We start from the raw sequence: 13506 nt of genomic DNA on the forward strand, positions 1-13506 counted from the left end.
TCAGTTGGCTAACATGATCTTGCATCACACAATAACAACTTTGTGACTCTCAGAATGTTGAATGGGTAGGAATGAGGATTGTGGTTGTACTGTAGGTACAGTTCACAATGTAAGTAGAAGAGACTTGGGATATGTGGTATGTTTCAATGTACCAGAGTTAAAGTTTTACTGCACCTATAATGTACATGTTCTGATATCCTTTCTTGCACACACTCTGACATGTCAACACACACGAGGGGTTAAGAAATGCACTTGGTCATGACTGGCTCAGTAACACTCAACTCTCCACACACACATCTATAGAAACTCAGTCCACGTCCTTTCACTTTGTTGCCCTTTCAGTGTGTGTACTGTATGTTTGTGTGCGTGTGTGTCTGTTTTTGTGTGTGTTGTATTCCCCTCTGCCCCGTGGTGTGATGGTGTTCTCCCTCAGCCCCATGGTGTGATGGTGTCCTCCCTCAGCCTCGTGGTGTGATGGTGTCCTCCCTCAGCCCCGTGGTGTGATGGTGTACTCCCTCAGCCCCGTGGTGTGATGGTGTCCTCCCTCAGCCTCATGGTGTGATGGTGTCCTCCCTCAGCCTCATGGTGTGATGGTGTTCTCCCTCAGCCTCATGGTGTGATGGTGTCCTCCCTCAGCCTCATGGTGTGATGGTGTCCTTCCTCAGCCTCATGGTGTGATGGTGTCCTCCCTCAGCCTCATGGTGTGATGGTGTCCTCCCTCAGCCTCATGGTGTGATGGTGTCCTCCCTCAGCCTCATGGTGTGATGGTGTCCTCCCTCAGCCTCATGGTGTGATGGTGTCCTCCCTCAGCCTCATGGTGTGATGGTGTCCTCCCTCAGCCTCATGGTGTGATGGTGTCCTCCCTCAGCCTCATGGTGTGATGGTGTCCTCCCTCAGCCTCATGGTGTGATGGTGTCCTCCCTCAGCCTCATGGTGTGATGGTGTCCTCCCTCAGCCTCATGGTGTGATGGTGTCCTCCCTCAGCCTCATGGTGTGATGGTGTCCTCCCTCAGCCTCATGGTGTGATGGTGTCCTCCCTCAGCCTCATGGTGTGATGGTGTCCTTCCTCAGCCTCATGGTGTGATGGTGTCCTCCCTCAGCCTCATGGTGTGATGGTGTCCTTCCTCAGCCTCATGGTGTGATGGTGTACTCCCTCAGCCTCATGGTGTCTTCCCTCAGCCTCATGGTGTGATGGTGTCCTCCCTCAGCCTCATGGTGTGATGGTGTCCTCCCTCAGCCTCATGGTGTGATGGTGTCCTCCCTCAGCCTCATGGTGTGATGGTGTCCTCCCTCAGCCTCATGGTGTGATGGTGTCCTCCCTCAGCCTCATGGTGTGATGGTTAAAGAAGGTCAACCATCTGTGACCAGATGTGATTTACTTTGAATACTGTCTTCATTTTATTTAGTTATCTGTGTTTTAATTTTTTTTTTATGTCCTTGTTTTTTTTATAGCTGAAAATCAAGAAACAATTGATCATAAAATACAAAACTGTCTCCATGTAGTAGAGTAAGACTGTTCTGGCCTAGATTATGAACAACAGGGATATTTTATTTTGAAAAAGCAGGGGACTTTTATTTTGAAACAGTTGGATGATGTTATTGGGACATATCACAGTGACTTAACAGTGTGAACTACTGAACTGTCGACTGGGTCAGAGGGGGGCGAAGTGTAGCGGAAATTGAACTCTGGAAATTTGTGTTGGCTCCCAGAGCTAATGCCTTGGCTTTAACTCAGTAGGCTAACCCAGTCTTGATTCACACATTCACAACCTTTGGTCACACTCAGAATGCTCAATGGGTAGGACTGATTCTCTTAGTTAAACTGTATGTACAACAATGTACATTTACATTTTAGTCATTTAGCAGACGCTCTTATCCAGAGCGACTTACAGTAGTGAACATTTCATTAAAAAAAAATCCGTACTGGTCCCCTGTGGGAATTGAACCCACAACCCTGGCGTTGCAAACACTATGCTCTACCAACTGAGCCACACGGGACCAAGTAAGTAGACGTGACATTGAATATGCTGTATATTTTAATGCAACCTTTTGCACACCTATTCTGTACATGTTCTGAGGTCCATATTTCAACACACATGAGGGGTCAGTAAATGCACTTGGTCATAATTGTCTCAATAACACTCAACACACAAATGAAACACTTCTTCATTTGAAAAACTCCACTCAGTCAGTCCATGTCCTTTCAGTGTGCTGTCATTTCTGTGTGTGTGTGTGTGTGTGTGTGTGTGTGTGTGTGTGTGTGTGTGTGTGAAAGAGAGAAGTTGTACGAGAGAGTGTGTTAAGTATGCGTATGCATGTACTGCATGAATGTATCTACATACAGTACCAATCAAAAGTTTGGACACACCTACACATTCAATTTTTCTTTATTTTCTATATTGTAGAATAATAGTGAAGACATAACTATCAAACAACACATATGGAATCATGTAGTAACCAAAAAAAGTGTTAAATCAAAATATATTTTATATTTGAGATTCTTCAAAGTAGCCACCCTTTGCCTTGATGACAGCTTTGCACACTCTTGGCATTCTCTCAACCAGCTTCATTAGGTAGTCACCTGGTAGGCATTTCAATTAACAGGTGTCCATCATTACAACAGTCCATCATTACTTTAAGACATGAAGGTCAGTCAATCCGGAACATTTAAAAAACTTTGAAAGTTTCTTCAATTGCAGTCACAAAAACCATCAAGCACTATGATGAAACTGTCTCTCATGAGAACCGCCATAGGAAAGGAAGACCGAGTTTCCTCTGCTGCAGAGGTTAAGTGCATTAGAGTTTTCAGCCTCAGAAATTGCAGCCCAAATAAATGCTTCACATAGTTCAAATAACAGACACATCTCAACATCAACTGTTCAGAGGAGACTGTGTGAATCAGGCCTTCATGGTCGAATTTCTGCAAAGAAACTACTACTAAAGGACACCAATAAGAAGAAGAGACTTGCTTGGGCTAAGAAACACGAGCAATGGACATTAGAACAGTGGAAATCTGTCCTTTGGTCTAATGAGTCCAAATTTGCGATTTTTGGTTCCAAACGCCGTGTCTTTGTGAGATGCAGAGTAGGTGAACGGATGATCTCTGCAAGTGTGGTTCCCACCGTGAAGCATGGAGGAGGAGGTGTGATGGTGTGGGGGTGCTTTGCTGGTGACACTGATTGTGATTTATTTAGAATTCAAGGCACACTTAACCAGCATAGCTACCACAGTATTCTGCAGCGATACGCCATCCCATCTGGTTTGCATTTAGTGGGACTATCATTTGTTTTTCAACAGGACAATGACCCAACACACCTCTAGGCTGTGTAAAGGCTATTTGTCCAAGAAGGAGAGTAATGGAGTGCTGCATCAGATGACCTGGCCTCCACAATCACCTGACCTCAACCGAATTGAGATGGTTTTGGATGAGTTGGACCGCAGAGTGACGGAAAAGCAGCCAACAAGTGCTCAGCATATGTGGGAGCTCCTTCAAGACTGTTAGAAAAGCATTCCAGGTGAAGCTGGTTGAGAGAATTCCAAGAGTGTGCAAAGCTGTCATCAAGGGAAAAGGTGGCTACTTTGAAGAATTTCAAATATAAAATATATTTGCATTTGTTTAACACCTTTTTGGTTACTACATGATTCCATATGTGTTATGTCAGTTTTGATGTCTCACTATTATTCTACAATGTAGAAAATAGTAAAAATAAAGAATAACCCTTGAATGAGTAGGTGTGTCCAAACTTTTGACTGGTACTGTATGTATGCACGTTTTTTATGTATGTTTGTGTGTACTGTTTGTGTGTGTATGTGTGTGTGTGTGTATATGAGAGTATGTGTGTTTGTGTGTATGTGTGTGTGTTTGTTTGTATGTGTGTGTGTGTATGTGTGTTTGCCTTCAGCTCCTCCAGTCTGCCCACAGCCTCCCTTGTCTTTTTAAAGTTGTGAAGGTCAGTCAGGTTGGTCAATTCAGTCACTCAGTCAGGTCAGTCAATCAGTCAGGGTAGATGAGGAACCCAGAGAAGGTGCTGTATTTGTTGGTGTTTCCTCCATGGACCTTCCCCCCGTCCAGCTGTACACACACCTCGTCCCCCACGTCTAGATGCAGGATCACACTGTTAGACGCATAGTCGTAGTTCTGGTCCGCATCCTGGGCGATGGCACTGGCCCTCACCTGTCACACACACACACACACACACACACACACACACACACACACACACACACACACACACACACACACACACACACACACACACACACACACACACACACACACACACACACACACACACACACACACACACACACACACACACACACAGCGACAGACAGACAGACAGACAGACAGACAGACAGACACAGACGCACAGAGCAAATGTCATGTGTTGAAACCATCAATGTTACAGCTTTACAATAGGCAAACACCCCCCCCCGCGCTTTGTAATAGTAACTTAATTAATGCATTTGTGTCTCCATGTCCACACGAGTAAACCCAATTAAATGTGTTAAGAAACAAGTAAAGATCCACTGCCTGCGGGTCAATACAGACTGAGCTCCCCACCAGCATGCAAATGGAAGGAGGCTCAGACTGGGCCGGACACAGTGGATGCATCCCAAATATCTCCCTATTAGTGCACTATAGGTCCTGGTCAAAATAAAGGAAATAGGGTGCCATTTGGGACGCAGAGAGACACTCAATACCATGCATATTGAGCTCTGCTATTAGCGCTAGGGCGTTTACATCATAAGCAGCAGGTCAATAGCTGCTGGGGGAAGATACTGTTGCTGTTTCTGGACCTGACTGCCTGACTTCCTGACTTCCATCCCTGTAGACCAGTGGTCACCAACCGGTCGATCGCGATCGACTGGTTGATCTTCAAGGCATTCCAGATCGATCGCCAAACATTTCATTAGTTTGATACTAGCCTACGTGAGATTTAATAACTTGTAAAATCATGACCTGAGAGAGACTGTTTTGAGTGAGTTCATGTCTAAGTTTTTATTCAGCACTGTCAAAACGGTTTTTATTCAACAGTATTACAAAATATAAAACGCGCTTCTCCCTACTTCCACTCGCGCTGCAGCTACAATGAATGAGTAGCCAGGTGTAGGCTATTAATAGCCCTGCGTTTTTATTATTATTAGCATTTCGTCATGTACAGTTGAAATCGGAAGTTTACATACACCTTAGCCAAATATACTGCTCAAAAAAATAAATGGAACACTTAAACAACACATCCTAGATCTGAATGAAAGAAATAATCTTATTAAATACTTTTTTCTTTACATAGTTGAATGTGCTGACAACAAAATCACACAAAAATAATCAATGGAAATCCAATTTATCAACCCGTGGAGGTCTGGATTTGGAGTCACACTCAAAATTAAAGTGGAAAACCACACTACAGGCTGATCCAACTTTGATGTAATGTCATTAAAACAAGTCAAAATGAGGCTCAGTAGTGTGTGTAGCCTCCACGTGCCTGTATGACCTCCCTACAACGCCTGGGCATGCTCCTGATGAGGTGGCGGATGGTCTCCAGAGGGATCTCCTCCCAGACCTGGACTAAAGCATCCGCCAACTCCTGGACAGTCTGTGGCGCAACGTGGCGTTGGTGGATGGAGCGAGACATGATGTCCCAGATGTGCTCAATTGGATTCAGGTCTGGGGAACGGGCGGGCCAGTCCATAGCATCAATGCCTTCCTCTTGCAGGAACTGCTGACACACTCCAGCCACATGAGGTCTAGCATTGTCTTGCATTAGGAGGAACCCAGGGCCAACCGCACCAGCATATGGTCTCACAAGGGGTCTGAGGATCTCATCTCGGTACCTAATGGCAGTCAGGCTACCTCTGGCAAGCACATGGAGGGCTGTGCGGCCCCCCAAAGAAATGCCACCCCACACCATGACTGACCCACCGCCAAACCGGTCATGCTGGAGGATGTTGCAGGCAGCAGAACGTTCTCCACAGTGTCTCCAGACTCTGTCACGTCTGTCACGTGCTCAGTGTGAACCTGCTTTCATCTGTGAAGAGCACAGGGCGCCAGTGGCGAATTTGCCAATCTTGGTGTTCTCTGGCAAATGCCAAACGTCCTGCACGGTGTTGGGCTGTAAGCACAACCCCCACCTGTGGACGTCGGGCCCTCATACCACCCTCATGGAGTCTGTTTCTGACCGTTTGAGCAGACACATGCACATTTGTGGCCTGCTGGAGGTCATTTTGCAGGGCTCTGGCAGTGCTTCTCCTGCTCCTTCTTGCACAAAGGCGGAGGTAGCGGTCCTGCCGCTGGGTTGCTGCCCTCCTACGGCCTCTTCCACGTCTCCTGATGTACTGGCCTGTCTCCTGGTAGCGCCTCCATGCTCTGGACACTACGCTGACAGACACAGCAAACCTTCTTGCCACAGCTCGCATTGATGTGCCATCCTGGATGAGCTGCACTACCTGAGCCACTTGTGTGGGTTGTAGACTCTGTCTCATGCTACCACTAGAGTGAAAGCACCTCCAGCATTCAAAAGTGACCAAAACATCAGCCAGAAGGATAGGAACTGAGAAGTGGTCTGTGGTCCCTACCTGCAGAACCAGTCCTTTATTGGGGGTGTCTTGCTAATTGCCTATAATTTCCACCTGTTGTCTATTCCATTTGCACAACAGCATGTGAAATTTATTGTCAATCAGTGTTGCTTCCTAAGTGGACAGTTTGATTTCACAAAAGTGTGATTGACTTGGAGTTACATTGTGTTGTTTAAGTGTTCCCTTTATTTTTTTGAGCAGTGTACATTTAAACTCAGTTTTTCACAATTTCTGACATTTAACCCAAGTAAAAATTCCCTGTCTTACGTCAGTTAGGATCACCACTTTATTTTAAGAATGTGAAATGTCAGAATAATAGTAGAGAGAATGATTTATTTCAGCTTTTATTTCTTTCATCACATTCCCAGTGGGTCAGAAGTTAACATACACTCAAGTAGTATTTGGTAGCATTGCCTTTAAATTGTTTAACTTGGATCAAACGTTTCAGGTAGCCTTCCACAAGCTTCCCACAATAAGTTGGGTGAATTTTGACCCATTCCTCCTGACAGAGCTGGTGTAACTGAGTCAGGTTTGTAGGCCTCCTTGCTTGCACATGCTTTTTCAGTTCTGCCCACAAATTTTCTATGGGATTGAGGTCAGGGCTTTGTGATGGCCACTCCAATACCCTGACTTTATTGTCCTTAAGCCATTTTGCCACAACTTTGGATGTATGCTTGGGGACATTGTCCATTTGGAAGACCCATTTGCGACTAAGCTTTAACTTCCTGACTGATGTCTTGAGATGTTGCTTCAATATATCCACATAATTTTCCTCCCTCATGATACCATCTATTTTGTGAAGTGCACCAGACCCTCCTGCAGCAAAGCACCCCCACAACATGATGCTGCCACCCCCGTGCTTCACGGTTGGGATGGTGTTCTTCGGCATGCAAGCCTCCCCCTTTTTCCTCCAAACATAACAATGGTCATTATTGCCAAACAGTTCTATTTATTTCATCAGACCAGAGGACATTTCTCCAAAAACTACGATCTTTGTCTCCATGTGCAGTTGCAAACTGTATTCTGGCTTTTTTATGGCGGTTTTGGAGCAGTGGCTTCTTCCTTGCTGAGCGGCCTTTCAGGTTATGTTGATATAGGACTCGTTTTACTGTGGATATAGATACTTTTGTATCTGTTTCCTCCAGCATCTTCACAAGGTCCTTGCTGTTGTTCTGGGATTGATTTGCACTTTTCGCACCAAAGTACGTTGATCTCTAGGAGACAGAACGCGTCTCCTTCCTGAGCAGTATGATGATTGCGTGATCCCATGGTGTTTATACTTGCGTACTATTGTTTGTACAGATGAACATGGTACCTTCAGGTGTTTGGAAATTGCTCCCAAGGATGAACCAGACTAGTGGAGGTCTACAATATTTTTTCTGAGGTCAGGCTGATTTCTTTTGATTTTCCCATGATGTCATGCAAAGAGGCACTGAGTTTGAAGGTAGGCCTTGAAATACATCCACAGGTACACCTCCAATTGACTCAAATGATGTCAGTTAGCCTATCAGATTCTAAAGCCATGACATCATTTTCTGGAATTTTCCAAGCTGTTTAAAGGCAGTCAACTTAGTGTATGTAAACTTCTGACCCACTGGATTTGTGATACAGTGAATTATAAGTGAAATAATCTGTCTGTAAACAATTGTTGGAAAAATTACTTGTGTCATGCACAAAGTAGATGTCCTAACCGACTTGCCAAAACTATAGTTTGTTAACAAGAAATTTGTGGAGTGTTTGATAAACGAGTATTATTAATGACTCCAACCAAAGTGTATGTAAACTTCTGACTTCAACTGTATATTTTAATATTGAGGAATATTTCACTTTCTCTGGTCATAGGAACAACATGAATTTGTGTATGAGGATGATGCCGTGCGACTTGAGTTTTGCCATCAGGTGGAAGGGTGTCCCCTCTCTCTGGCCAGTCTCACCGGAGGAAAGGAAGGAGATAGCAGGGACCGTGAGAGGTGAACCCTCTGCTGCTCTCTCTCTACCTATGCTCAAAACATGTTCAAAACAACTTTGAACTCAATAATCTCCGACTTCAGTGCGTTCAAGACAACTGGGAACAAGATCCGGCTTGTTCAAATCTTTTTAAAGGTCATCCAACTTGGAATACCAAGTTGGAAACTCTGGCATCTTTCTAGAGCTCTGACTTTCTGACCTGAAGATCACTGACGTCCCAATTTGACCTAGTTTATTTTCTTCAAGTTCCCAGTTGTCTTGAAAGCACCATGACCATCCGATGCAGGTAGCATCAGTCCAGTAAAATAAGAATGCAAATTATTTAGATTTATGCTCAGCTGTGCCTCACAAGTGCTACACCAAATGATCTATTTTGGTATCAAAGCTCGAGTTTTTTAATCTAATATGGTCTGAGAAGAACAATATTGGCAGGCCATGCATATAGCCAATATGCTGTGATAATGTATTAGGTCTACTCCACAAACTTCCTACAGAACCGTTTTTATTAGGTTAATGTTACATTTTAAGTAATGTTTAAATTCTAAGCGGTAGATCTCAGCTTGCTTTTTGACTGCGAAAGTGATCTTCACTCAGAAAAGGATGGTGACCACTGCTGTAGACTACCCATTGTCCCATGTGAACACCTCTTTCTTATCTATTCTACACTAGCCAATCAGCCTTCTGCTTCATTACACAGGTCCGAAAGCCCCATCCACAGATACAGCAGCTCTCTGATGACCAATAACAGGGTGTGTGATCAGCTCTGCGTCCTCTGATGACCAATAACAGAGTGTGTGATCAGCTCTGCATCCTCTGATGACCAATAACAGAGTGTGTGATCAGCTCTGCGTCCTCTGATGACCAATAACAGAGTGTGTGATCAGCTCTGCGTCCTCTGATGACCAATAACAGAGTGTGTGATCAGCTCTGCGTCCTCTGATGACCAATAACAGAGTGTGTGATCAGCTCTGCGTCCTCTGATGACCAATAACAGAGTGTGTGATCAGCTCCGCGTCCTCTGATGACCAATAACAGAGTGTGTGATCAGCTCTGTGTCCTCTGCTGACCAATAACAGACAATATGGTTGTGATCGAGGAAGAGGTCAGAGGTTAGAGCCCAATCCGTCTGTTTATCCAGTGCAGTCTGTAGAAGGACCTGTCAGATAGTCGGCCAGCACGAACCAACCAGGTGATGTCATACTCTGACGGAAAGCTACACAATTACAGTCTTAAAAAAGAGGAGTGAGTATGTAAGATTTATATATCAACTCCATAGACATACTGTCTGTCTGGCGTCAGTGGCCTAACTGACCTTGTATCTATCTATCAGGCTTCATGTCTAGGCAGCAACGGTGTGAGTGCTAAGCATAGACCACTCAATCTCTGTCAGCCCCCCAGACGACCGACGCATATCTCCAAGACACGGCACGACAGGCACAGAGTATGATCTGCAGCTCAACTAACGTCATGTCACTCAATCACGCTACTTTACTGTGCCATTGGTAACACTTTACATAAATCTAAGTATAATAATAATAATAATAATGCTTTATAAGCATGTATGAGCCCTTATGTCCTTCTCTCCAACAAGGTGCATTCTGATATATATATATATATATTTGGTATGACTCAACACGGGATTGAACCCCCAACCTTCCAATTTCAAGGCGGGCACTCTAACAAAAGAACACTGATTCCTGAACACTGGTCCCACATTCTGTGTAAGTCACACTCAACAGACCATGTCATCGTATTAACAGGCTTGTTGAGAGGGGTTGTTGTGTAAGTTTGAAAGGGTTTTTGTCCACCCTTTATAACACTGTGTTGCTCTGTGGGCAGTCAGAGGGATAGATAGAGGGATATAATAAAGGAAAGATAGTCAGTCATACAGTGAGCCAGGGGAATGGAGGACCAGAGAAAAAGAAACATGACCGAGAGGCAAAACCTCAAAAAGCATGACGGTAAAAGGATGACAAAACAAGACAAGTTGGTCAACAGAGAGACAGAAAGGAAGAGGAACAGAGAAAGAGAGAGAGAGAGAGATCAGGGGACGAGAGGAGAGGAAGATAGATGTGTTAATGGAGGTTGGTAGACAGTGGGCTGAGGGACGAGGCAATAGGGAGGTGAGTGTTGTGAGGGCTAGACTGAGATAACACCACAAGACAGATATATAGACACCCACACACTGAACATGTCACGATGGCCAGACAAGTGCATAAGGCATTAGAGAGAGAAAAAGAGAATGGCTCTAAACATTGCCTAGACGTTGCATTTGTGTACTAATTATCGATGTCTGTTTGAATTAGGTGAAATCGGTATACTAATTAATGAATCCAAAGACTGGGATGTGATTCCTCCAGGGGATATTTGTGTCTGTTTTACTGGTAGGTTTCCTTATTGCTGTTAGGGGACATGACGTGTGGTTGAAGTTAGAGGTTATGGTGGTGACATGGTGCTGACAGGTTATGATATGGTTATGATGGTGACATGGTGCTGACAGGTTATGATATGGTTATGATGGTGACATGGTGCTGACAGGTTATGATATGGTTATGATGGTCACATGGTGCTGACAGGTTATGATATGGTTATGATGGTGACATGGTGCTGACAGGTTATGATATGGTTATGATGGTGACATGGTGCTAACAGGTTATGATATGGTTATGATGGTGACATGGTGCTGACAGGTTATGATATGGTTATGATGGTGACATGGTGCTGACAGGTTATGATATGGTTATGATGGTGACATGGTGCTGACAGGTTATGATATGGTTATGATGGTGACATGGTGCTGACAGGTTATGATATGGTTATGATGGTGACATGGTGCTGACAGGTTATGATATGGTTATGATGGTGACATGGTGCTGACAGGTTATGATATGGTTATGGTGGTGACATGGTGCTGACAGGTTATGATATGGTTATGGTAGTGACAGGGTGCTGACAGGTTATGATATGGTTATGATGGTGACATGGTGCTGACAGGTTATGATATGGTTATGATGGTGACATGGTGCTGACAGGTTATGATATGGTTATGATGGTGACATGGTGCTGACAGGTTATGATATGGTTATGATGGTGACATGGTGCTGACAGGTTATGATATGGTTATGATGGTGACATGGTGCTGACAGGTTATGATATGGTTATGATGGTGACATGGTGCTGACAGGTTATGATATGGTTATGATGGTGACATGGTGCTGACAGGTTATGATATGGTTATGATGGTGACATGGTGCTGACAGGTTATGATATGGTTATGATGGTGACATGGTGCTGACAGGTTATGATATGGTTATGATGGTGACATGGTGCTGACAGGTTATGATATGGTTATGATGGTGACATGGTGCTGACAGGTTATGATATGGTTATGATGGTGAGATGGTGCTGACAGGTTATGATATGGTTATGATGGTGACATGGTGCTGACAGGTTATGATATGGTTATGATGGTGACATGGTGCTGACAAGTTATGATATGGTTATGATGGTGACATGGTGCTGACAGGTTATGATATGGTTATGATGGTGACATGGTGCTGACAGGTTATGATATGGTTATGATGGTGACATGGTGCTGACAGGTTATGATATGGTTATGATGGTAACATGGTGCTGACAGGTTATGATATGGTTATGATGGTGACATGGTGCTGACAGGTTATGATATGGTTATGATGGTGACATGGTGCTGACAGGTTATGATATGGTTATGATGGTGACATGGTGCTGACAGGTTATGATATGGTTATGATGGTGACATGGTGCTGACAGGTTATGATATGGTTATGATGGTGACATGGTGCTGACAGGTTATGATATGGTTATGATGGTGACATGGTGCTGACAGGTTATGATATGGTTATGATGGTAACATGGTGCTGACAGGTTATGATATGGTTATGATGGTGACATGGTGCTGACAGGTTATGATATGGTTATGATGGTGACATGGTGCTGACAGGTTATGATATGGTTATGATGGTGACAGCAGTGTTTTCTCTGCTATTGCCATTTAAAGAAATAAAGATTTGTTATTTACCATTCTACCACATTTGCAATTGCCTTATCTATGCTAATGCAGCTCTGTTTTATAATATATCATGGAGCGGTAATATGTCATGCTATACTTCTTAAACGCAACATCTCCCCTAACCCCTCATTAACCGTGTGATGGTGCTATCATTAATCTATTCATTTACAGTCCCTCACAGAGACTGACTGAACATAGAGCAATTTTAGCAAATGCCAGATGGGCTGGTCTGGGCCTGTCTAAATTGGGGTTTAAGTGCAGAAATGTCATTATTTGTCTAAGGCAATAGAATGGGCCAGTATAGCGGCCTTGAAGGGTAAAAAATGGTTTGGTTGGTTACAAATGGCCGAGCTGTTTTCTGGTCCGAGTCCATCCCTGCTCAGCTAGCACATAACGATCTGAGAACCATGTATCTGAGATCTTGGTGAGAGCGTGGTTGTCCTATGATTATTTTGCATACAACCGTCCCACAACTTTCTGGGAACGGTGCAGGATATCCAGCTAGCGCTTAACAAACATCTGTGGAAATACTTCAGCATAACGTTTTCTGCAGGTTTCCTCATACTTGTATTTAAAGTCATGTTCTTGGAACATTAAGAAAACGTTCCATAAAAACCATGAGAAAACCTTAGTAACATTCAAAGAACATTCTAAGAATGTTATTTTTAAAAACATATACACTGACTGTACAAAACATTAGGGACACCTGCTCTTTCCATGGCATAGACTGATCAGGTGAATTCAGGTGAAAGCTATGATCCCTTTTTTGATGTCACTTGTTAAATCCAATTCAATCAGTGTAGATGAAGGAGAGGAGACGTTAAATAAGTATTTTTAAGCCTTGAGACAATTGAGAGATGGATTATGTATGTGTGCCATTCAGAGGGTGAATGGGAAAGACAAAAATAATT

At 43.9% G+C, this 13506-nt stretch overlaps 1 protein-coding gene across 1 annotated transcript in view; it reads right to left on the reverse strand.

Moving 5' to 3' along the window:
• Positions 1–3810: 3810 nt before the first annotated feature.
• The window catches only part of LOC106572577 (complement C1q-like protein 4), a 28425-nt gene continuing 18729 nt past the window's right edge, over positions 3811–13506 (reverse strand). Inside the window, exon 3 of the mRNA XM_045696337.1 lies at positions 3811–4174. Coding sequence (XP_045552293.1) covers positions 3995–4174 — 180 coding nt within the window. The 3' untranslated portion in view covers positions 3811–3994. The remainder of the gene's footprint in view (positions 4175–13506) is intronic.

This window comes from Salmo salar, chromosome ssa15 (assembly GCF_905237065.1).
Source record: "Salmo salar chromosome ssa15, Ssal_v3.1, whole genome shotgun sequence".
NCBI lineage: Eukaryota > Metazoa > Chordata > Actinopteri > Salmoniformes > Salmonidae > Salmo > Salmo salar.